Source organism: Mus pahari, chromosome X (assembly GCF_900095145.1).
Source record: "Mus pahari chromosome X, PAHARI_EIJ_v1.1, whole genome shotgun sequence".
Classification (NCBI taxonomy): Eukaryota; Metazoa; Chordata; class Mammalia; order Rodentia; family Muridae; genus Mus; species Mus pahari.
The window spans coordinates 42212124-42238727 of NC_034613.1; the positions used below are offsets into that span (position 1 = coordinate 42212124).

Consider the following 26604-nt stretch of genomic DNA (forward strand, 5'->3'; position numbering starts at 1 on the left):
AGAAAGAAAGAAAGAAAGAAAGAAAGAAAGAAAGAAAGAAAGAAAGAAAGAAAGAAAGAAAGAAAGAAAGAAAGAAAGAAAATAAATCAGGGCTCAGCTGGTAGAGTATTTGCAGAGCTTTCACAAAGCCTTGAGTTTGGTCACCAGACTGCATAAATGGTGATGCACACATCTACAATCACAACACTCCAAGAGGATATGTAATTCAAGGTCATCTTCTGCTGCAAAGTGGATTTGAGACCAGCTCAGAAAATATGAGACTGTATCAAAAGAGAGAGACAGAGACAGAGACAGAGACAGAGAGACAGAGAGAAAGAGACAGAGAGACAGAGAGAGCGAGTGAGAAGGAGGAAGAGGAGGAAGAGGAGGAGAAGGAGGAGGAAGAGGAGGAGGAGAAAAAGAATAGAAAAAACAATATGACATTCAAAGGCGAGAATCACGATTTTATTCATTCCAATGCAACTAAATTATTTGAAGAAGGAAATTCTGACTTTCAGGAAAACAAATCCTGTGTGTAGCCTTTTACTCAGCCTTTAGCTGAACTCTGGGAACTTATGAGCCAGTTTTCTATAGTGGCTTTAGACAAGGTGCCTAGGACACACGATGCCCTTGTTGAGGTGAGCTGAGCAAATCTGGCTCCATTAAATAGTTTAGCTGAGCTACACCCCTTTAGCTTTCTAAATAATGAAAACACACCCTTTTCTCCACAGGAAGAAATTCTGGAACCCAAAAGTGTGATATCAGTCTCACCCTAATGGATCTCTTGACATGTAGGTCTCTAAGCACCTCACTAATAATTTCTCAAAATCGTTTGGAATAAACAGACATCTCACTCAAAGCTGCATGTATGCAAATTCTGGCACTTTAAATGGATTCTGTCCCTAAGTGCATACACCAAAAAGCATCGAAGCATTGGATTAGGAAAGCAATGCTTTAAAAAAAAACCTCTAATTGGCATTTAGTCACCAAACATTGTCAAACACAAATCGCTTGCCTAATTATTTTGTGTGTGCATGTTTTTAACTTCATAACTTTTTAACTTCATAAACATATAAACGAGAACGAGATGCAGATTTAATGTACATCCATATGGTGAGAAATACAGAAGCTGCCAAAAGATTGTAAAAATCCTATACTAATCTGAAAATCATCTGTATTCTTTTCTTTTGTTTCTTGTTTGTTTGTTTAAAGTTAGTTGGTTGGTGGATTTTTATTTGTTTGTGGTTTTGTTTGTTTGTTTGTTGTTTCTGGGGTCTTTTCTTTTCTTCAAAGTCACAATGAATAAAATGAGGGTGGTAAATGCTATGTATGAATCTTTACCTAAGAGAAAAACACACAGTGATCATTTTATTTGAAAATAAAAACATTAAAAATCTTGGTTCAGTGTCACATTCTCACATCTATGTGCTGCTTATACATAAAATCTTTTATATATGTTCATCATAGTTTTTATTGACTTAATTTTTCTTGAGTAGCCTAGTGTTCATCATTCAGCCCAACATGCTTCATTTGAACATGTGCTAATGAAATACCATAGTCTATTGTAGTCTTGGAATATACCTGCATCAAAAACAGTCACAAATACTGTCTGCACAATTACTTGGCCAAAAAAAGAGAGAAAGAAATAGTTCAAGCAGGCTTATAGGCTTATCAGCCATCAACATACTCTGCTCCATAATCTTACATTCATCTCTGAATCTCATCTAAGTGGGTACCAGCCCAAGCGTCCACTAGCCTCTGGGTCTACAAAGCATGAGCATTCTTCCATGCCTTCAACCTAATTTTTTTTGCCATTCACACTAATAATGCCTGCCAGGCTAGAAGGCTTTTGCTAATTTGCATGTTCACTTAATGACACCCTTGAAGGGAGAGAATGGTTACACTTGCTACCCTCGCTCACTTGGTTATTTTGCTAACAAAATATATTTGTATTTAGTTCATAATGAGGCCATAGGATAAGAACAGGCTCTCAAATATCTTTTCTGGTTTTAAGAGAAAGTCTCTTCTATTCCACTGACTCCTCTGCTCCCATATGACAGGAACTGCCCTGGTTGAACACAGTAGCACTGTGTCTATACAGACCAAATACAGAAGAAAAGAAGAGAAAAAGATGCCCATTTACAGAAAAGTCATGACCAATCATGACATATTACTAATAAAATGACAACAACATTCCAGAAGAAGTGAAGTGTTTAGCTCCTTACAATCTCCCAGAGTGTACAGCATATTTTAAGTATGGATAGGGAAGAAATTAAACTATAGTTAAAAGCCTATAACATCACTTACTTGTTTACTTGCTTTTTTTATTTTGTTTGTATTTTTTTTTTGTGGAAATGTGGTCTTGTTATATTGCCCAGACTGGTCCTGAACCCCTGAACTCAAACAATCCTTCATCTTGGCTTCCTAGATGCCCAGACTATGAGTGTTGGGTCACCATATCTTCCTCATTTTGGTTTTTGTTTTGTTTTTTGAATGATTCCCCTGTGCTATGGTTTAAATATTGAAGAAAAATGTCCTCTAAAGATTCCTGGTCTGTGGCTTCTTCATAGCCAGGCGATGGGCTTGAGAGGAAAGACTCCCCTGGAGGCACATGTTAGGGACTTTGTGTCCTTGACCTCTCTGCTTCCTGGATACCATAAGGTAAAGAACTGGCATCTCTTCTTCACCAGGGTCTAGAATGATGTAGAGCATCACTTCTCAGCCTTTTGGCTAAGATCAAGTATAGAATGAAATAGAGCAATCTTGCCAAGAGATGAGGTCTCTCAAACTATTAGCCTCCTTTCAGTTGCTTTGCTTAATTACATGTTACAGTGACAGAGGAAAATGAACATGACCAACACACCCTAAAACACTATCCCTTCATCCCTCTGTAAAAATCAGTCTTGAAAGCATTTGAAATAAATTAGCTGTCTGAGCATTTATTTAAGAGAGAAAAAGATGAATAGTAAAGTTTACTTCAAAGAGCAACATGTTTTTTTTTTATTTTTCTTTTGTTTTATTTTTTATTAGATATTTTCTTTACTTACATTTCAAATGTTATCCGCTTTCCTGGTTTCCCATCCGAAAACCTCCTATACCCTCCCCCCTCCACCTGCTCACCAACTCACACACTCCTGCATCCTGGCCCTGGCATTCCCCTGTACTGGGGCACAGAACCTTCACAGGACCAAGGGCCTCTCCTCCCACTGATGACCGACTAGGCCATCATCTGCTACATATGCAGCTAGAGACACAAGTCCCACCATGTGTTTTCTTTGATTGGTGGTTTAGTCCCGGGGAGCTCTAGAGTTACTGGTTAGTTCATATTGTTGTTCCTCCTAGGGGGCTGCAAACCCCTTCAGCTCCTTGGGTACTTTCTCTAGCTCCTTCATTGGGGACCATGTGCTCCATCCAATGGATGACTGTGAGCATCCACTTCTGTCTCCTGAGAGGCTCTGCCACTGCCTAACAAAGAGCAACATTTTAAAAGTATGTATGTGTGTGGCAGTGGTGGTGAGGTCGCACAAAAGGGCACCTCCATGAGGAAGTATCAACATGTATGGACATGCATGTGGAGAGCCAAGATCAATGTCTTCCTTAATCACATTATGTGTCTCTCACTGAACCTAGAGCTCACCAATTCAGCTAGTAAGCCTTGGGATACGCCTGTCTCCATCTCTTAAGCACATCTCTATAGTCATGTGGGGCCATATCAGGCTTTTTTCCCCTGCATGCTGGGGTTCTAATGGCTCTAATAGTCATATCAAGTTTCCATTCCACTTATAATCAGTAAATTCTTTTGTTAAGTTTTTCTGATTATTTAGTAGACCCAGGAAGCTCTAAAGCAGGCCAGGTGTTCTGAATATTTTTATATACTGTTCCAATATTCTCTGGCTGATTAGATTTAGAAGAGAAGGGGGGAGGGAGGGGAAGGGGGAGGATAGGGAGGGAGAGGGAGACAAAGAGAGGGAAAGGGGGAATGAAAGAGAGAGAGAACAATCCTGTTATTTATCTGTAAGTAGATTTTTTAAAATGTCTACCTCAAAGGGTTGTTCTATGTATTAAATGAAAAACTATATATAATGTTCCTTTTGGGGGATTTAAATAAGCATATATTCCAAAATGGTGATAGATATTCACCACCAATCATGCCAAACTACCTGGATTAAGCAAGCACTGTACAGCCATTCACATGGGCTGATTTGGAGTTCAATTTTGCCTGCAAATTAAGAAACTTGCCATAATCTGTGAAAAATCTGATTGGCAATACCTATCTACTAATGTTCCTTTGTATACACTCAAGCATAATCCAGTTCCCTGTACCTACTGGACTGGAAATAACAACCAGTTATTAAACAATACTATATAGGATCTATAACATTATTTCTTAGGGGCTAAAAAGATAGTTCAGAGGTTAAAAATAGGCATTTCAGCCAAAATGGTGATACACACCTTTAATCTCACTCAGAAGGAAGAGGGACTTCTGTAAGTTCAAGGCCAGCCTAGTCTCTCACATATAGTGAGCTCCAGGACAGTCATGACTACAGGACTGTAGAGACTCAATAAATAGGTAGGTAAGTAGATAGACAGATAGATAGATTGATAGATAGATAGATAGATAGATAGATAGATAGATAGATAGATAGATAGATAGGAAAAAATGGAAAAAAAAGAAAGTGCATTGCTCTTATAGAGCACCTGAATTCAATTCCCAGCATCCACATCAGGCAGCTTATAATTGCCTTTCTATAACTCTAGTTCCAGGGGACCCAGTGCCCCTGCTCTCCTTGAGAATTTGCATTCATGTATGCATAAACACACATATATACACAGAATAAAAAAATAAATCTGTTTTTAAACATGTTGTTTGTTTACCTGAGTTTGTAAATCCTAACTTTAGAGTTTATTACAAAGAATATTTTCAAAGCATTCCAGAAGTACATGAGGAAAAAAATGTATTTATTCAGTTTGATGTAAATATGTGTATATAAGCTAGATATTATATGTATATCTACATAGTTATATATTTTATATTGAGCTTGTGTGGTTAAAATCTTCTGCATTTTGTAATTTTTGTTCATCTATTAGTTTTTAGAAGAAATCAGTAGATTTAATTTCTCCTTATCACCATTAAGTTGTAAGTGTATGTAAGCACATATTTATCTGAAAATTGAAGTGGTAATTTGCTGATTTCATTTAATGCCAAAATTTATGCCTCAAAAAGGAAAATGCTTAAGCCAGAAGAGGAACTTGTCTCACATGAAGAAATTTCACACAGTTCTGACATCCTAGCAGACACCCTTGCATAACAGACCCACACAGTAACAATGGTGTGTCAGGAATATGTAGCCCCCATCTTGTCTAGGACTGATTCATTATGCATACCTTTTGACCTCTATTTAAACCTAAAAATGTCATTATACTGCATATGGACTAAAGGGATCACCTGACCCTTTTTATTTGTTCCTCTTCACAATTTGACCATACCGAATGAATCTCCTTCTGTTTTTCACTATTGTCCTTTTAATTGACATACTGCGGATGAGTCTAGTTTGCTGGAGTTGACAGTACCCAGTCTTTGACCCCAAAAATTCCAATAACAATAGGGAAAAGTCAATTAATGCAAGAGATGGCGCACACAAGGCTAATCCATCTGATATAAGTCAATACACTGCACAGTTCAATTGCTCTGTGCCTCCACAGACAAGTACATGGAAGTGATTCACCAGGACTAAATTCATCACAAGCAACAGTCCAGTTCTCTCAGACTCACTAGGGCATCTCTGCTAGTAAAATTTAAGAAGCAATCAAACTGAATAAGAAATCTTCTTTGCAGACATTTACATTGTGGAAGAGCTCAATTCTTGACAATTTAGAATAAATGAAGTGCAAATTATTCTCTTATAACTCAGAATTGAAGCTTAAATTGTCAGTGAAAAAAAAGCTCACAACTTAATCAGAAAAATATACTTATTGGTAATTCCCATGAGCTCACATTTGATATATTTATATCATAGGATAACAAGTTCAAAACTATTACTGTTATAAGTAAGAAACTTATGCAGAATTTACATGTATTGAATTTTATTTTGAATCTGCATATATGCCTGTATTTGAATATTTATAATATTCCAGAAAAAGCACAGTGGAATGTGCAAGACAGATTTATTTAGTGTAATGCTCTGAAATGTGTCAAAGTCTTCCACACTGTTCTAGGAAGCAAAATGGCAGAAATAACAACTGGATGCAATAAGACCAACCAGATAATCAACACAGTGCAAGACCTAGAGCAAGAAAAACTCTCTTGACAATAAATATTTGACTGAAGTTCAGACAAATATTTCCCAAAGCTTACAATGGTATTGTTTTACATGCCATGTACCATTAAGTGGATTATTCATTATCCCTTCCTAGGAAGAGGGGCATGCCCAGTCATGCCTTCCTCTCTAATTCAATCACTAAATACGCTATTTTTCTGATGCAGAATGTCAATATTAGCTTTTTGACCATAGATGACTTTGTTTATATTGTCAAAATAACTTTTACATTGGGTGTAGTTTTAGTGGAGATTCAAGAATAAGAGTATGCACCTCACTAGATGTATACAGAGTTGGCCCACAGACATCTAGAATAACTGGAAAATAGAGTATTCTAATGGACTTCATTTATGTCATTTATGTCTAATTAAGGGTAAAGTTCTTATGCAGACTCTTTTCCTGAATGAAAACAACACATGGACTAACTGATGTTCTCCCTGATTGATGTTTAGAATCACAACCCTTAACCAACCTCAAACTGTGCTCTTATAGCTAGGCAATCAGCTCACTTAAGAGTCCCATGAAGGGGCCAACATTCCAAGTCATCCTGAAGAGCCATGGCCAAAAAAAAAAAACAAAAAAACCTAAGCCTTCTAATTCCAATTGTGGACAACTATTAACTTCCTATTTCATTGCAACTTTTAGTAAAGAAGCAACAATAGCAATTCACCTAGATATATCTATGCTTTGCCGGTACAGACTCCCATGGGATGTGAGAAGTAAATTAGCCAATTAGGAGAAAAATCAGCACCCAGTGCTGGACTAATCAGACTTAGCACCTCTGCCTTTCAGTGGGAGGGTTGACCATACTCAAGCTACTCTCTTCATTAAGGGCTACCAGGATATCAAAAGGCTAATGAAACAACCACAGATAGTCTTCAGGGAGCAAAATTCAGACATAAGTACATTTTTCATGACCACAGAAAAGTTTTATTTTTAAAAATTGGTATTACTTCCTATTTTTTGAGACAGGGTCTCACCATGTAACTCTTGCTAACCCAGAACCCAGGAATCACTAGCTAAGCTAGTCTGGCCTTAAACTCAGGGGGATTTGTCTGCCTTTGTCTCTGCAGCACTTGCTTTAAAGGTGTGTGCCACAGCTGTGTTTATTTTTATTTTCAAGGGGATACACACTTTGAATGAAATTCAAAATCCACAGCATATCAAAAAGAAAAGAAAAAGAATAAAAGAAAAAAGAAAAAAAAGACATCATTCCCATGTCTCTTGAGATCCCGTCTTCTTCCCGTCTGTGTTCTCTATTGCTTAGATTTAGTAGAGATAGAAAGATTTTTTTTATTGCTCTTCCATTCCTCCTCTGCTTAAAAAAAGCAATACATCCACAACAAACAAACAAACAAAAGCCTCATCACAGAGCCCACAACATAAAGATATAGTGACGATGGCAGGTACTCAGTGAATGATTGTCAAATAAATGAATGAATGAATGAGTAAACAAATAAATAAAATGTGTGTAGGGGTTTTGTTTTCCATACCAAAAAAAAATAACTGATGGGTGAAAGAAAGAAAGAAAGAAAGAAAGAAAGAAAGAAAGAAAGAAAGAAAGAAAGAAAGAAAGAAAGAAAGAAAGAAAGAAAGAAAGAAAGAAAACCNAAAGAAAGAAAGAAAGAAAGAAAGAAAGAAAGAAAGAAAGAAAGAAAGAAAGAAAGAAAGAAAGAAAGAAAGAAAGAAAGAAAGAAAGAAAACCTCTGTGGTACTATGGATTGAACCCTGGACTTCGCCCATCCTAGCCAAGTGCTCTACCACCTACAGGAGAAACATATCTCTTGTCTGAAGAAGTAAATATGGCTAATGTTCTATGTTTACATTATCTAATTCATCCTCTAACAACAATTTGTAAGAATTATGATATAATTACTTGCAGTACTGGCTACTAATATTTTATTTTTGTTCTGGTGGTAATATAGATTAGCTTTTATGTTTTTGAATTAGGGTTAATCGGCGAATAGAAATAAAGTTGTCCTGAGTTTAAATGCTTCTATTTGCATTTCTTTAGCATCAGTGAGACTGAGCCTTTTTTTTTCCATGTCTGCAAACTAGTCTAGGGCCTCATGTCCTAAACTGTCTGGACATGCCCTTTGTTTCTCTAATCAATTCATAGGGTTTCTTTGCACAGAAAAGATTTCAGCCTTTTGTCTGTTGTAATTGTTGCACATATTTTCATGAGTTTGACATATGCCTTTTCATTTTGGCTTTTTCTTTCCTTTGACAGATGAACATTCTCATTTTTATGTAATCATAACTGTCTATCTTTTACTTTATTCAAACCTCCTTTCTTTGACTAAGAGTCCCATGTGTGAATTGCAGCTATCATTTAAATAATAATGCCAATTGTGAATTCAGATTAACTGGGTTCACAGATTCCCACATACACCACTAAGCTTTAACCAGGACCAGAGCCCCAATTCCCATCTCCTTACAAGCCCTGCCCACTAGGAGTCTAGGCAACAAGAGTTCTCCCAGCCCTAAGCAGACCCCTACTGAACCTCACTGTTTTAATCTACAGTGCTATCTCAGCTGCAGACTAGAAGTCAGAGACATACCAGTAAATGAAGTTTAAATGCCTTTATTTACTTTTATGCTTTTAGTAATCTTCCATTATTATGTGTAAGATCTTTACATACTCACATGGGTCCATAGCCTTCATCATATGTCCAGATTCCTCGTGGTGGAGCTTTACTTCAATTTACCTCTACAGCCATTACTTGCCCAAGTATGTACCTTCCCTAAGATCAGGCTCCTTGAAGCCATAATGCCCATTGGCTCCACACTGCCAAGAGGATGGCAAGACTAGCACAAAGTCTCATTTCTCTTCAATACTACTTTATAGTCCCACGGGCCTTCTTAGAAGGACCTTTTCTTTTTTCTTGTTTTACCTTGTCTTTTATACTTCACAAAGGAACGGACTTTGGGAAACATTTTGTTCAAATCTCCCATTTTACCAAAAAGACATTGTGGCCACAAATAGGAATGGATCTGCTCTGACTGTGAAACCCCTTCCCCAAGCATCTTATCTATACTACACATTGCTTCACTTTAGAGGCTTTAGGCTAAAGAGGGTAATGGAGGCTTTCTTGGCACTGGTTTCATCCTCATCTCCTCAGTTGCTGACACAGGACCAGGGCACAGATTATTACTTCTCCTGGTTTTTAGATTAGATCTCAATTACCACGAAACGGATGAAAAGGTCTCTGTTTTTAATATATTCTGATAAATGGTTGACAGTTTAAAGACATTATTAGTTTCCAGATAGTTTTCAAACAAAATACGTCTTTTTAATTAAATATCTAAAGTATCAAATTGTTCAATTCTACTGTCAGCTTTATAAGAGCATGTCTTCCCTGGAATAAAATGGACCATTTCATAAGATTTTATTTAATGAATGACAGTGGGGAAAAGATGAGTATTCTTTTAATGTTATTTCATATTATCTCAGTTGACAACTGATACCCATAGAAAACAAGCTTTAGTGTTTTAATTGCCACATAATGGCAGTAACCTTAGACCATGACCAGAAGCTAACTCCGAGTAACATTTTGTACTACCTGAGAACTTGGGAGTCTGATTAAGGATGAAACAAACCATTTACCATCCATACCAAGGTACTAACAAATAGTGCTAGAATTCTACAAAGGGCTCTTATTCTCTCTCATTCATGGTTTCTCTCACCACCACCACCACTACCCCTCATTCTGCTCTTTATTATAATTTTAATATGAATTTTCCTGCACAGGTTCAAATTTTGAATGCCTGGCTCCCAGATGATAGCACTATTTTAGGAAGTGGTAGAAACTTTAGGAGATGGGGCCTGGCTTGAGGAAAGGGGTCACTGAGGACAGATCATTAAGGACACCTTACTCCTTCCTGCCTTTCTACTTCCTGTGTCTTCTGTAAGGTGAGAAATACCCTCTGTCACTTGTTCCTGTGGCCTTGATAGTTCTATCCAAGCATATGGAGCCAAGGTACCATGAACTGAACCCTCTGAAATGGTGAACAAAGAAATTTTTCTTCCTTTTAAGTTGCTTGTATTGGGTATTTGATAACAATGCAAAAGCTCTCACCGACAGACAACCAGTCAAAAGCACTGAGGCTGGAGACGTGGCTCAATGGTTAAAGCTACCATCTGTAGTTCCAAAGGACCCAGGTTCAATTCTCAGCACCCACATTGTTGTCAACCATCTGTAACTCCAATCCCAGGGGATTCAACACCCTCTTCTGGTCTCTGAGAATGTTGGACATGCACATGGTACACAGATATTAATGAAGGCAAAATACCATACACATAGCATATAGTATTTAACTAATAAATAAAGACATCCTCAACCAAGGCAAGGTGAGAAGCCAATGGACCAATGCCTGATGGACCACATGGGTGGAACTGCTTGTTGTAATAATTCCATCTTTCCCTGCCTCGTCTTGCACCACATGCCTGTCTCGTGCCTCAATGCAAACCAGAAGCTAGAGGGAGTACAAATAAAGGCACGAAAGGGATAATCAGGTACATAAACTCTATTCTAGATTTTTAAAACTAAACCCACATTTTAAGAAAAATAGAAAGTTTTAATCATATTTATAAATGAATGTCTGATCCTCAAAACAGAAAGCTTTTCTACATCTAGACAAAAACATTTTAGTCCTTTCCTATCAACAATATGCTACCAGATTTTAATGTTATCCTTTTGTGTGGCTACTAAAATTGTAGAGATGTTAAAATCTAGAATGCAGCAGATATGCAAATTCTGAGACTTGTGGAGCCATAGGGTTTGAGCTCAGAGCCATCTCATGGGCACCAGCCAGCAGTCTACCAAGTGAAGAACAGGGTTTGTGTGCCTTGTGAGTTTTGATTCCTCCCACAGACCAAGTGACACACTAGAGTTGGCTATAAATGTAGGAAGTTTGGGTCTAGAAAAAGCCTGTAGAATTGGGGAATTTGAACAGCTGGTGTGCAACAGTGTTTTGATACATTTTTTTAAATGGTCTCAGAAATTCTAAAATGAGCAGAACTCCTTTCGGACCTCAGGCAACATACTGGCAAACAGATGGATGAAAGGCAACTTCTAATTTTTTTTTTTTTAGGAAATATTAGTCTAATAAACAACTCGAGCATTTCTCAGTCTCAGTATCTAGCTCCCTCCCTTCCCTCAGTCATTCCCTCTAGCCAGACAATATGATCAGTCATTTCTATTCAACAATATATTATATCACCCAAGCACTTTACCTTCCACAGAAGCATGAAACCATTTCAGGTGTTACACTGATGGAAGGATAGAGGGACCTCTTGCTAACCCTAATGTGGGAGAAAGCCTCACCCTCAGAAGGTGGCTACTTCTGGTACTCTCCAATCCAATCTAGTCTCATCCTGTTTAGCTTTACAGAGATTTACAACATAAAAAGAAGCCTCACAGCAATCTGGCCCCAAGATCTGCTCCTGCTGAGAATAAAGCTTCCTTCCTACAGAAATCCATTCTTCTTGGATGAGGGTGGCAATGGTGGCCCAGCCATTCCTCTGAAGTTACAAGTGTAAAATGGCTGATAACAGTAATAATGAAGATGAGAGCAATTCCCACTAACATTTATCATCACTAGTAGGAAATACCTCATTGTGTTTGGGTAAAACTACTCATCAAGGTAGAGTCACAATACCAAAGAGGACCGAGTCAGACAGAAATGGAGTCAGATGTCTGCTGTGTCACTAAAGACCTCAATGACCTTGGAAAAGTCAATCAGCCTCTTTGCATGTCATTCATTGTCTTCTGATAAAAAGGGAATATTCTTGTCCTGTCTGCCATTCTCCAAAGGACAGTACACATTCGCAAAGAAATAACAGTATGAAAACTCATTACAAAATAGAATGTTCTCTCCACATAGACTGCACTACTAGGGATTTAGAGGTTTATTCTGTAGTCCTGAGACCAGTATGTCTACGAATCGCTAGCTGTGCAGTTGCCTCGATTACTAAATTTCTATCACCCATGTACAAGCACACATGATGCATACACATTATCAGTAGTGTCATCCTGCAAGCAGAGATCTCTCAATAGCCTGGAAAAGTCTGGAGCCTTCAGGCAATCACTGAATAATTCTGGAGATAGGCAGAAAGGAGTGAACTAATAAAGGTCCCTTGAGATGATATTGTATTTCTCTAGGAAATTTTATTTCATTTTCATAAATACCGTACAATCAACTAACTTTTCCAAACATGGTTCTTCTTTGATTAGACTAGATGGCACTATGATATCACCCTTTTAATGCCCAAGAAAACTGAATTGTATTACAAACAATTTTGCTTCAACTGAATAGATAATTCAGACCACATTAAGAGTCTATTTGCAGACACCACACCCTGACCTACATGTTCGAAGGAACTGGTATAGGCACACACGTCATATACAATGCTAGACACAGCTTTTTCCACAGCAGTTAAGACTTCTCTTCTAATCCCCACCACCACTACCCCCACTATTGTAGGTGTAGAAGTCGACTTTTGCCCTAAACATTGTTTGTGATCACTATTCTTCAGTACACCTACAAGCTAGCATAAGAGATCATTTACTGTACTGCCAGATCTGAAGGGGACTTTCTTAAACAGCACAATACTGTTGTGACGACTTAACACAATCCTTGCCATGAACTGAGACTCAACCTTTCTGTGGCCAAGGATCTCTTGTGATAGGAAAACAAACCTGTGAGTGTAGAAAGGAAAATGAAAGTTCAAAGGATTCAGAAAGGACTCCGGCCTTTGAGAAAGGCCACTGTAAACTGGTGTGACCAGAAAACCAGGGGCTCCCTTTGCTAAAGCTAGATAGAAGAAATCATTGTACCTACAGTTCGTCCTTTACAGCTACCTGCAAAACATCACTTCAGCTAGGAAAGCATAGGCTGTGTAAGGCAGGAAGGGTCCAAGTGAACAAAAGCAGCAGAGGCAGCAGCAACAGAACCTTTGAGAGCCCAAGAAGTCACCAAAAATGGGCAGAGTGAGACACTATGATGATTGTTCACCAGAAGACCCCAATTTCACTCCCTGCAAGTAACTCAGACTCCCTGCCCTAGTCCAGATTTGTTTTCAAGGGCTTTGCAAAACAATAGCTCTGACTGGATTGATTTCACTCCAAAGCAGCTCCTTTTGTCCACTTCACAGCACCCCATGACCTCCAGGAACTGGCCATAGCAGCTTAAATGGAAGAAAATGCCTCCTTGCTGGATACAGATATTATCCACAAAGCAGTTTTTTTCTATTTCATTCATTCCCTGTTGGCAAGAACCTGAGCTGACCATGGATGCTGAGGCTCTAGAATTTCTGAGCCTCAGAACAAGCTTCTAGCACTCCTGTGACTCCTGAGCCCTATGCAGGGTCCAGAGCTACTTTCCAACTGGTCACTGAGCAGGCAGAGTGCCCCCTTATATTCGAAAAGTATGGTGGACACTTCAAGTGTGGGCAACGGTAAGGGGCACAAGAGGAGAGCTAGGAGCTCTCCCTGAGTGTCCCCAAATAGTGGCAGAATGACATCTGCTCTCCAGAGAAAAGTGGGTCCTGGGGGTAGGGAGGTGATAGAAGTCAGGGAAAGAAGAAAGAGAAAGGTGAGAAAGAGGGAGAGAAGAAAAGTGGAAAGGGGAACGGCAGATAGAAAGAGAAAGACCAGGAAAAGGAAGGAAGAAGTAACCAACAGCAGATAAGATGGGCAGAGAATTTTCCACTAGAGAAAGCCAGAAACTCAAAGGAGGGGGAGGGAATGCAGGAGCGGGAAATGGAAGGAGAACAAGCCTGGTCTTTGGGACCAGGTGCAGAAGGGAGGACAGGATAAGGAGGATGGACCCAGAGAATTTGCATGCAGAGCACAGTTCTTTAGGACTTTCTAGTGCTCAGAGTGTAGTGTCCAGTCCTGGCGGCTGCTGGGGGACTTTCCAGGCAGCCAGGCCGCTTTCCCCACACTCACTCAGCAAGCAGGCTAACCTTCTGATGGGCAGACCGGCTGTCCTGGGCTGCAGCCCAGATGCTTCCTGACATAGCAACTAAGATAGGCTCTAGTGTCTACCCAGCAGGGACTGGGCGCCAAGGTGTACAACGGGGGGGGGGGGGCACAGCAACTACAGATACAGCCTTTCCCGCCCCTGGTGCACCGTGGCCCAGGTCCGTGACCTCCCTTAAGGGAGTCACTGAGACTCACCTGGAAGGTCTCAGCCTGGCGTCGCGCTTGCCATCCACCACCGCCGGCACGCAGCTGGTGAGCTCGGTCCAGTCGGCGTGCAGCCCGCAGCTCCAGCCGGTGGAGAACCTGGAGAAGAGCCAGGTCTCCCTCTTACCCGGCCGGTGGCAAGTGCATTTCTTCTGCCCCACGCGGCACTCACATGGCTGCTCCAGCTGGATGTTGCGCACCAGGTGACGGCCAAAAGTGGTGCCCCCAGTCTTCTGGATGTGCAGGAACACGATCAGGTCATCGCCCTTGATGTCGAAGTCTACCTTGCGCAGGAGATCGCCGCGGCTGAAATTGTAGCGGGGTACAAACCTGGCGGAACTCTCATCCTCCGAGCGGTACGGATCCGGCACCGGGGAGCTGAACGCCTGCAGGCGGAGGAGCTGGCATTCTGTGCCGGGGCACACGTATTGGAGGACGATCACGGCAAATAGGAAGAGCATCACCAAAGCCAGCAGCAGCTTGTTAGATTTCTCATCCATGTTCCCGACGCTGGGGGAAACCCAAGCTCGTTACGTCAATCCCGCAGCTCGGCCCGTGCTCGCCTCGCTCCCGCACCGCCCCCTCCCCGTGGCGCCACCGTTGCGCCCCTTTCCCCTCCCGTTCTTACCGAGTACTCCACCACGGCGGCGGCGGCGCCCTTCCCCGCTTCCTTCCTTCCCGGCAGGCTCAGCGCTGTGGCTTCTGCCGCACACCCCCCCTCACCCCGACTCCATCCCGCTGGCCGTTGGCCCCCTCCCCCGCGGAAAAACCCCGACCCACTCTGCGGTGTCTCATTCCCCACAGGATTCCTCCGGTCCTGGTCTCTCTACTCCCTAACTCACGCCACCCTTCTTAGGCGCTGGGTGCTTCCCGCTCTCCTCTCTCCAGCTCCCATCCCCATCCCGTTGGCTCGCGGGACTCTCTGGGGCCCCAGACCCCAGTTCCCTCCGTGTGCGAGAGCTGCTGATCCTAAACCTGGGCTCCCTTGGCGCGCGTCCCATTGCTCACCAGGTGGCCTCTAGAAGTGAGCTGGGGCTTCGGGGTTGCCCTGGGGGAGAAGGAAGGAGCCCGCGGGCTGCCTGACTTTGCAAGCAGAGGCGGCGCAGCCCTTTCCCGCGGAACAGCGGAAAAAGAGCCGCACCGCGGTCAGTTGCGCGCTCAACCCGTCTGTAGTCCCCCAGCCCGGCCATCACCCGCACCCTGGAACTTTGAGCCTTGTCCTCGCTCCCAACTGCTTTCCCTCCTCCCGCCTCCCGGGCTCACCCTAGACCCGGAGCGAAAGCCCCACGTTCGCCCACCACGTACCTGGCCAAGGGACCAAAAATCTTGGAGAAGATCGCACTGAGCACGTGCTTCAGTGAGTGGCCCACGGCTGCCAGGCCCCGAGTGAGCAGGGCCCGGCAGAGGGAGCCCAGGTCCCAGCGTCGCCTGAGGTCGTGCATCCGCCTGCGGCGGCCTCGAGGCAGCAGCGCGAAGAGCGGGGCGCGCAAGGCTCCCGCCAAGGAAGAAAATGCCTTTGGGGGCTTGTCCTGGAGCGGCTGGGAGTTGAATCCGAGAGACACACCCCTAGGAGGGCCGGCGCGGACTGAGGCGGCAACAGACACGGGCCGGCTTGCTGCCAATTCGGCCTCTACTCTGGAATGCCGGCGGGGACAGGTGGTGCGGGCGGGCGCTCCTTGCTCCGGTTGCAGTGGCGGCCCGAGCGCCCCGGCTGCAAACGCAGGCAGTGCCATTCCCCCCTTCAGGCAACTCAGGGTACTAAGGATCAGGAGCGAGCCTGAATTTATGTAATAATGCCTCGCGCCCAAGAGCCCCAGCCACTTCACAAGCAAAAGACCTGGGTTTTCTCCTGTGTTGGAGAACGCAGGTTACTCCAGAGAGCGCATCACTCCACTTTGGCTCATAATTTCAGCCTCCCTTAAAATAGCAAAGGCGCAAATTGGACCCTTTCCCTCTCTCTTTGCCAATTTCCATTCTGCAACGGAAGAGGGGGGTATTTTCTGAAAAGGTAAGTCAGCATGGCAATAAAGCATGACTAAAAAACCTTACATGGGGGATTTTGAGCATTTTCAAAGCACTCTCGCTCTAATTCCTGTCCCCTTGTGAATCTCATGCACCAAGCCCACCGCCCTCAGAGAGATTTCACTCACTACCGTTTATTGAATGGATGGATGTCTAACTACACACCTCATCAGAGTCAGACCATCTTGCTCAAGGTGTTGTGGCATATGAAGAATCTGAAGCCCAGAGAGAATTAGATATGCACCCAAGGTCACACAGCACAGAACCGGAATTTATTCTCAGAAACCCAAGCACGATCCAACCTTTTAGTTTTTCATAATTAGAACATGTCTCGAAATAAATATGTATGGGTTTATTATCAAGCCCAGTTGTCCAAGGGCTCTTTTCATCAGGGAAACCAGGGCTGCAAAGATTTAAGAAGGGATATTCCTTCGAAACAAGGCCCCTGGCAAGCTGGGTCGCAGACATTTCCTAACTAATGAATGGGGGAATGTGCAGTGCATGAAGACACTGGATTTTCCATTACTGAACATGCAGTCCCAGCCTAGCTGATGCACAAGGTGTGTGGGTTAGCAGCAATGTTTCAAAGTAGTAGCACTGGTGGTGGTGGGCCACTGGAAGAGGATGCTGTAAGCTGAGTGCTAGCTAGTGTAGGGGTGTTTCTCTCCAGAACATTATCGCCCTTGCACAGTGTAGCAACATGCAAAGCCTGATTCAGGAGCCCTTGGGATTATTTCACTTGCTTACAGAAACTGTGGCAAAATAACTTGCCCTTCCTGAGGCTCAATTTCCTTTTCTGTGACATAAGACCAATAATAATGCCTCCATTTAACCAGTTAGGCTAGTGTGAGGATAAAATGCAGAAACCTTTAGGCAACTCAAAATACTACGTGTTGTTTACTTGCAATGCTTCTAGACTAGGTGTTCCAAATGAGTCTGAGGCTAGTTGAAGAAAGGTTCTTGTCAGGCCATTTTATAACTGTCACCTAGCCCTTCTACTCAGAATCCCCAGTCCTAGCTGTACTTACTCATGCCCCCAGGGAATCTACAGGGACATTAAAGGAATCTTTGTCTAGCTGCTGCAGGTGTCAATACTAGCATATCTCTTGGAAATACTCCATTCATGGCATCCCTGCCTCTCTGGCCCTGATCTCTAGGAGCAAAGTTGTACAATGGAACTGGATGCTGCAGTACACAAGATAGACCTTGGCTCCTCACAAAGCTCCCCTGAGTCTGCTAGTCTGTGGAAAATAGGCCCTACTCCCCGCTGGGGGCCAGAAAGGATGTAAGCCCTGAAGCCACAGGGATTGCCATTTCCATGGCCGCCCACACAGTGGCCTCTTTGGTTGACACAGTAGGTAGCTATCCTCCTCATGGACACCTTATAGAAGGTTCCTGATGTCAAGTTATCAGCATTATAATGGCATTCAGTAGATCCTTAAGAAAATACTTTCTGGGGCTGGTGAGATGGCTCAGCGGGTAAGATGCACCCGACTGCTCTTCCAAAGGTGCAGAGTTCAAATCCCAGCAATCACATGGCGGCTCACAACCATCCGTAACAAGATCTTACTCCCTCTTCTGGAGTGTCTGAAGACAGCTACAGTGTACTTACATATAATAAATAAATAAATCTTTTAAAAAAATTTAAAAAAAAGAAAATACTTTCTGAAACTGGTGGTTCACACATTCAAGCCCTCAGGTACTAATTATGGAATTTCTATTTAAGAAGGATTAATGGGATTGGAATATGGGAAAGGAAATTACCTTGGGTTGACTGTAGACAAAGGTGGTGAGCAGCACCAGGGAAAACCAGGATTTTACCAAACGGTAAAAAAGAAACCCGTGCAGAGATGTAAACACACACACACACACACACACACACACACACAGGCAAGCAGGGGAAGGGCTAGTCAGGCTTATCTCTGCAGAGACAAAGGAAGAAAACTGCAGTTTCTGAAATACAGTACTCTGCTAACACATGAATGTGAATATATACAACAGCTGAGTGGAATAGACTTCCATTTACAAGCCTGTTCTTGACATCCCCCCTTCATGTTTGTGAGACAAAAAAAAAATCATGGGGGCCAGCCAGATGGTTCAGCACCTGCTGCTAAGCCTGACTATCTGAGTTCAATCCCTTAGACCCACATGGTGAAAGCAGAGAACCAATTATCTCAAGTTGCCATCTGACCTCCACAGGAACAGAAGGAACAGAATGGCTCTCGTGTGTGTGTGCGCGCGCGCGCGCGCACACACACACACACACACACACACACACACACCTCTAAATAATAAAATACTAATAGCAAAAAATAAATCTAAAAATGTTGGTTGTTTTGAGATACGTTCTATGTAGTCGTGGAAGGCTTAGAACTTGCTGTGTAGACCAGACTGAACTTCAACTCACAGAAATCCTCCTGCTTCTGCCTGTTGAATGATGGGATAAAGGGTCTGAGTCCCTGAATCTAGCTCATAATGTTTTAAGGAAATTTATCATTTTTTTCTTGGACCACATTCACAGTTATTCTCAGCAAGCTGTCTGCAGACTGCAGGTTGGACACACAAGAGTGTTTCTTCCAGAGAGATATTGAGATGGGAGGTGAAGTGCAAAAGAGGAAGCTGAATTGCAAGGTCTTTTGCTTTCCATCTCCTTGGAGGAACTTTAGTTGCAGTAGGTATAAGCATGTAGGTTTCAGTACTTGGAAGGTAAGGAGGACATTGCAGTCTGAACAGAGCCTCTGATTAATTCCAAAATGTGGTGAGGTTTTCAGTATTTTTCACAGAACTGTCCTTCAATGGTTTTCAACAAAAGGTTGATGATTCAGAGAGCACAAAGGTCAGTCTGGCTTGTATAGTAAGTGGAGTGTGAGAAGCCCTGCATCTGGGTGCTGGAGACTGAGAGGACAAGAGGCAGCTCTGGCAAGAGTCCTTTGTTATAAGCATGAATCTGAATCCGGAGGGCACCCACTGAAATGGCCAGGTTCTTTTGTCACAGAACAAAGACGTGAAGTAGGGACGCGTGGATTGTGATAGAAATAGTTGCAGTCCATTAAGAAAGACAATGGTGCGCTTGAGAATGGGTGAGATCTCAGGCTCAAAAATCCCATCTCCCCACAATGACCCTTTCTAGGTCACTGCTGCTTTCTCCCACACTTGCAGATTGCTTGCATTTCCCTGGGATGCTCTGCTTGGTTACAGACAGCCCAGGTTGGGAGAGGTTAGGGTCCTTCAGTCACCTGACTTCTTTCATATGCTAATCCTGATGCCTTTCTCTCTGCCCTACTTTCTGAGCACACCTTGACTAGGCTGCTAAGGACACCTAGTAGGCCAGGGAAATCCCTTCCTTGCTGGGCTTCTTTTGTCCCCTTTGTGTAAGACAGCAAGGTTAATGAGATTCAAAGAGTACTTTTTTGATCTGATAATGCCAAGACCAAAGTTACTTGTCTGCTTCAAGAGCCAAAATGCCACAGGCAGTGGGAGAAAGTTTGGATTCCTGGTCCTCAAAATGAAATTCTATAGCATTCTGTGGCATTAGCAACACAGGATCTCAGCAGTTACATTTGTTGTGGGCCTATAATACAGTAGCAACAGCAGGGTCCCCTGTTCAAATTAGAATAGAAATAGTGGAAACAATATTAGAGTGTGTCACATTTACTACAAAGCATAAAACAGTATGCTTTCTCCTCATCCTGAGCATTCACGTCAACCCCGTTCTTCCAGCTGTCTATAATTTTTGAAAATGTTCATATTCTCAATAATAGGCAATTTTTGACACAAAGATTGAAGGCATGCAAATGGTAGTGCCAATTCATTCTGTATTTATGTGTCTCTCCAAACTGAATGAACAGCAGTACTTAATGAAATGCTATTCTGGAACCCAAGCTTTAATATTATAAACAGGTTGGGTGTGTTACACATATCCCTCTCCATAGTGCTCTTTCCCCTCACTAGACACAGAGCTTTGATTTCTGGCCTGACAAAACCCGGGGCTCAACAAATTAAAAAAGGAGGAAAATGCTGGGGCGCCATGCATACTAAAGGAGTGTGTGTTGCAAAAGTAAACCAAGCACTGGATGGGGTTCAGAGTCACCTGGTCGGTAGGAACCAACATGCAGTCTGAAGGCTGCAGAAGCGCTTCAGGAGCAGGGCAGCTTCCCTTTCTTGCTGCGAATGGATAGAAGTCAGTTGATGCTGGGCTTCCAGACCTTTAGCATGCCAGCCTACAGCAACCGTGGCCTCGGCTTTCAGGAAGTCAGCTCACTTCTCTGTAGCCCAGTTTCTGTGCACAAAACAACGAGCTGGTTTATGGGTACAGGAAAAATGAGTCCAATCTCAAGTGAGCCTTCTTAAAGAGGATAGAGCAAAGCTCTGGAGAGCATATTGCTCTAGAGTTTAACTGGAGCTCTCTGTAAAAACCATGGCTCAATAGCTACCTCACAGGGTACTTCACGCTAGGTAACTAATCTACGGAGAATGTTTTGAGTTCCTGAAAAAGCAGACCTTTCCCTACCAATTGACTCTGACTGTCTTTGATATGATATCTTTGTGGTTTTTTCTAATACTAACATATTGATACTGGAGAGTTGCTGCGGCCCTAACAGGAGTCAAAATGGCTTTCTCCTCACAGTGTTTATCTCTACTACTGCCTGATCTTCCTTCTGTACCTCTCTATCAGTCTCTCTGCTATATGTCCCTACTCATGTCACCTTCCAAAAGGCATCAGCAAACCAGGAGGAAGGAAGAGTATGACTCTTAAACCTAATGAATGCGCCCTCTGGCAGGATACTATCAAAGCCAGGATGGGAGAGCCATGTGGAGCTAGGTGGAAAACAGACAAGAGTTGTATGTAAGTGAAGGGGAGTGCTGAGTGCCAATAAGGCCAGCCTCCTCCAAACTCTTGACACTAGTTTTCAGCTCTGCTCACTCAAAAGGTAATAGCTGGTTTTAGCCAGAGGGGTTTCAATTTAAGTAGCTGGTCAAACCGCAGCACTTAGGATGGAAAAACAAAGTCAGTTTTGCATTCAGCCTGCCTGAGCCAGAATTGAGCAAACCTAGCCATCAGCTAATCCCTGGACTGGTTAGTTCACAGTGGCATGGAAGGTAGTACATGTTAAGAGGCCAAAACGATTGCATTAGCTCACTGCATGACCATGGGTGAGTCACTTGATATCTCTGGGATTCAGTTGTTCCCCTTGATAAAATAATAAGGTGGCACTAGAACCTAAAGGTCTAGAGGAATTTTCTCTCTGTGCGTGGCCTGTGTGTTTGCATGCACCTGATGTAATCTTTGCTAACAAATGAGAAGAGCTTGAGAAGGACAAACGCTTTCTGGACCCTACCAAAGACAAGCAACCCTCTAGCAAGAAACTGATCCAAAAAAGTAGAATGAGGGGCCTGAGAGAGAGCTCCATGATGAAGAACATTTGCTGTTCTTGCAGAGGATCTGAGTTCAGCCCCCAACACTCACACTGCAGCTCACAACAGTCTGTAACTCTACTTCCAAGGTTTCCAACAGCTTCTTCTGGCCTCTAAAAGCACTGCATACACAAGGTGTGCATACACACATGTTACCAAAACATGCACAGAAAATCAAAATAAATCTTAGGGTCTTTGTTTTTAAAGTAAACCAAGAGCTGGCGAGATGGCTCCATGGTTTAAAAGCAACTGCTCTTACAGAGGATGCAGGTTTAACTCCCAGCATCATAGGACACACTACTGCCTGTAACTCCAGGTCTGTGACATCTAGCACCCTTTTGTGGCCCCTGTGGTCACTGTATACACATGGTTCACATGCATCCAAGCAGGCCAAGCACTCGTAAGATAATTAATAACAATAAATCATTTTAAAGCAGAACAATAATGTAAATGAGGAGTAAACTTCTTGGGACGGGCAGTGGTGATGCAGATCTTTAATCAGCACTCAGGAAACAGAGGCAGGAAGATGGCTGAGTTCAAGTTCCAGAACAGCCAGGGCTACACAGAGAATCCCAGACAAAACTTTGTCAGGTCACATGAATAAATAGAAATCTGAAAATAGACTTTTGGAGCTCCACCGACTGGCATGGTAACATCAAACTTGAAAGACTGTGGGAAAGTAGTGTTGAGAATAGACCTCCAGACACTCTGGGGTCCCAACAAGACAGGAAATTGTTTGTTCTTCACTCACCACTGACTGCTCACCATGGGAAGTCTTATTGGGGATAATAAAAGAAAAGGTTTAATAATATAAATGTGTATATTAAATGTCATAATGACAGCTAGTGAGACTTGCACTTGCTGCCAAACCTGACAACCTGAGTTTGAACTCCAGGACCCATACAGTGGAAGGAGAAAATTGACTCCTGTAAGTTGTCCTCAAATATCTTCATGTTCCTTTTAGCAAACATGTGCCACTCCCCTCCCAAGTAAATAACTGTAAAAGAAAAGTCTCAATGCCATAATAAAACCCATTGTTTTCTACTTTAAAAAAATAAAAATAAATAAAAGTTTCAAAATTATATCACAAGTTAAAATGGAGATCATAAGCCTAAAGGCCCAAGATACACACAGGAAAACGATTCTTTAACAGCTAAATGAACTAGGGAGGGAATGTCTTATAAGCATGAATAAGAAAAAAAGAAAATTTGGAAACTGTGCATGTTAGAGACTAAATGAAAATTAATTTTAACGAGATAGAGCCAGACCAGAGCCTTCTAAAGCTATGCACTGGATTTTATTGAAAAGCCTGGTAAGGAACTTACTTGTTTTATCCATATTTTCAAAATTCACATTTCACTAAGTAGCATAAATTGCAGAGAACTGAAACATTAGCGCAGTAGGGAGAAATGAGCTTAGTAAAAGGCACTTTGAGATTCATCTTCTACATTGAAGAATATTGCATTAATGGGTATCATCTTAGAGAAAATTTAGCTGAAGGAGAAGACGCTATTTAGACCTCCAATGAAAGGAGACAAAATATGTCTGGAAGAGCCCAAGGAGGGAATAGAAATACAGCAAGTGTGGACAAGGGAAGGAATGGACATGTAGGCAAGGGTACTAGCCCGGAGATCCGCAGGGATCAGAGAGAGCATGTCTTCATGATATAACTTGCGGTTTAACACCAGAATGCTTAGCAAAAGATGTCAGCAGCTCCTGGAATAAACATCTCTTATGTATAAGACATAGTACTAAACACCATACATGTATCTCAGCATTCCTAGTGATCTAATGAGTTCATTGTAAATAAGGATACTGGGTTTTGTTGTTGTTGTTGTTGTTGTTTGTTGTTGTTGTTGTTGTTGTTGTTGTTGTTGCAGCCATCCAACTAGAACTAACTAGTTCTCGAATCCAGATCTCTCTAATTGCACAACCTGTAGTAACTCTTGCCTTTATGATCCCCACCCCAATCCAGGATGTCTAGGTATGAGCTGGAGTCTATGAGATATGATTTTTCCAAATATAAAACCCAGAACCTTAGATAATCCACACCTTAGGAGGAAGAACAGCACAGAGGGATTGTGGTGAGAAGTGCCTGGACACATGGGCACAGGCTTGCATTGGCAGGAAGATAATTTAAAAGTAACAGAGAAGAAAGTGCCAAGTACCCTTGTAAATCCTCAGTCCACTGCTCACTGCAGTGGACTCGGTAACCTCGCATTCTTTTTTTTTATTATTACTACTAATCATTTTATTTGTTTACATTTCAAATGGCATCCCCCTTCCTGATCTCTCCTTCATGAATCCCTCCCCATCCCCTCCCCTCCCCTTTGCCTCTAAGAGGGTGTTCCCATACCCACCCACTCCCACCTCACCCCTTCTTTGGCACATCAAGCCTAAACAGGGCCAAGCCCTTCCCCTCCCACTGATGCCAGATGAGGCAGTCCTCTGCTACATATGTATCTGGAGCCATGGACCTAGCATTCTTTTTTTTAAGATTTTATTTATTTTATGTATATGAGTACACTGTAGCTGTCTTCAGCCACACCAGAAGAGGGCATCAGATCCTATTACTGATGGTTGTGGTTGCTGGGACTTGAACTCAGGACCTCTGGAAGAGAAGTCAGTGCTCTTAACCACTGAGCCATCTCTCCAGCCCAGACCTAGCATTCTTTGGAGCCTGAATTTTCCCATGAAGAAACAGATATTGAGACACTGTTAGGTGTAACAAGGTAATAGGTACATAGCCTTGGAACATTGTACACATTATTGAACACTTATTCTGAGACATGCCATAAGCAAACTTTGTCTATGTAACTCAGGAGTAGCTTTCTGGATATGCAGTACTTGGAATTTTTTTGTTCTAAAAAATTCCTTGAAATACTCAATAAAAATATTTGGACTAGAGTACCACTGTTTACCAGATACTTTTAGAGATAATGACTAAACTTTTACAATCAATCAAGGCAGCTGTTCCTGTCCTCATTACATAGATGAGGAAATTAGGTCTATGAGGGCTGAAAGAATTTAACCAGCAGTCATACCTTATATGGAAATACTGCTGATAACTGCTTCTGTCCAACCACAGAGGTCAGTATCAGGCAATGCTCTCAGAAGCTCAGGGGGAGTCTCATACTGGGCACCCAAATATCTTAACAGACAGGTCATATTCTCAGAGAATTTACTGGCAATGTAAATTCATAAGACCAATAGAAAAGAACCCTAGAAGAGCAAATAAAAGCTAGCGGGGAAGGGTGGAGAACTCTGGGAGAGTGTGGTGAGGAGCTTGTGAGCCCACCCATAGACTTTCTGTCTCAATTGCAAAAAGTGACAATTTCTTGTTGACAGAAATTGGCTTTTGGTTCAGTTATTCAAGTTTCCTTACACCTATGTAGTGTATGTTGAGCACATTCTCTCTCACATCCCCAATCATCCCTTTTTTGCCTCCCTCCCATCTTGTATTAATAAATACCCTTCATCTTCCTAGAGAGTTTCCCATTCACTTCCATGTTATATATGCGTACGTGGTTTCACATGACTATACAAAATCTAGGAACTGAAAGTGAGAAACAATGTGACATTTGTCTTTCTGAGTCTAACTTGATTCTCTTAATATGCTTATTTTCTGCTTGCATCCATTTTCCTGTAAATGACATGACTTCATTCTTCTTTGTGGATGAATAAAACACACACACACACACACACACACACACACACACGTATATGTGTATATATATGTAGACTTCCATTTTATATTTTATATATTTATATATTGGTAAATTTTTATTTATATATACATTTATATAAAATACAATCCTCTATTTTTAGACCTAGTCTCATTCTATAACTTAGCTATTGTGAATAGTTCTGCCAAAACCATTGATGTGCAAGGATCTCTGTGATATGATAAAATTCTGAGAACTATATTCATTGTCTTTCCTTGTATTTCTCAGCATATTCTATCTCTTCTTTGTTCATGACATTACACAAAGGGACTCCCAACTCTCTCCAGCTCCAAATTCAACCCTGAATCTGCTGAGATTAGGTTGTAAAGTTGCTCTATGTCAGCACCATACCATTGAGACCAAACAACTGATTTTTTTTTTTTTAAAGAGCAACCGAACCTCCATTTTGAATAGGCAAGAGGGACTGTAATAGACATGGCTTCAATAGAATAAAACATGCTTTGTATCTCATCCCAGTCCTCTTCATTGTTCCTTATCCTGGCATCTGTTGTTACTGAGTCTTATGGAAGAGAGTCAGATAATGAGTTACCCAATGGAGAGCTTCTAGCTCTCTTATCAAGGGTAAACCCTCATGACAGTGAAAAGGCTAAGACGCTATAGCTATAGCAAGCTAATAACCTTAATTTGCAAGGGTACTTGCAAGTCCAGCAAGCAGGTCAGACAATTTTCTCTGTTGACTGAAGTTGGGGAATATAGCAAGATATGATTTATCATCCATATTAGAGGTTTATACCATAACACCTGAAGCAAAAATCTTTTCAAGTTGGATGGCAACAGAAAATCATTTTTATTTCACATAAATTTCATCAATCACTTGATCACCCACATCAAAGAGCTCATTCAATGATCAGGGAGATGTGTACCTTATAAAAAAATCATACAGACATCAGTTTACTTTACCAGCATCTTTCCTGCTATATTACAAGTCTAGAA

The 26604-nt window shown here is 42.0% G+C and overlaps 1 protein-coding gene across 4 annotated transcripts in view; it reads right to left on the reverse strand.

The window, feature by feature from the left end:
• Positions 1-16475, reverse strand: part of Hs6st2 (heparan sulfate 6-O-sulfotransferase 2) — a 280760-nt gene extending 264285 nt beyond the window's left edge. The window contains exons 1-2 of one of the 4 annotated variants that reach the window (XM_021188029.1): positions 15794-16475; positions 14480-14998 (exon numbers count right to left, since the gene is read on the reverse strand). In XM_021188029.1, the coding sequence (XP_021043688.1) occupies positions 14480-14998; positions 15794-16221 (947 nt within the window). In that variant the 5' untranslated portion in view covers positions 16222-16475. Of the gene's footprint in view, positions 1-14479; positions 14999-15116; positions 15141-15793 lie in introns of those variants that run through there. The other 3 variants (XM_021188028.1, XM_029534400.1, XM_029534401.1) reach the window with 3 other exon arrangements.
• Positions 16476-26604: the final 10129 nt, after the last annotated feature.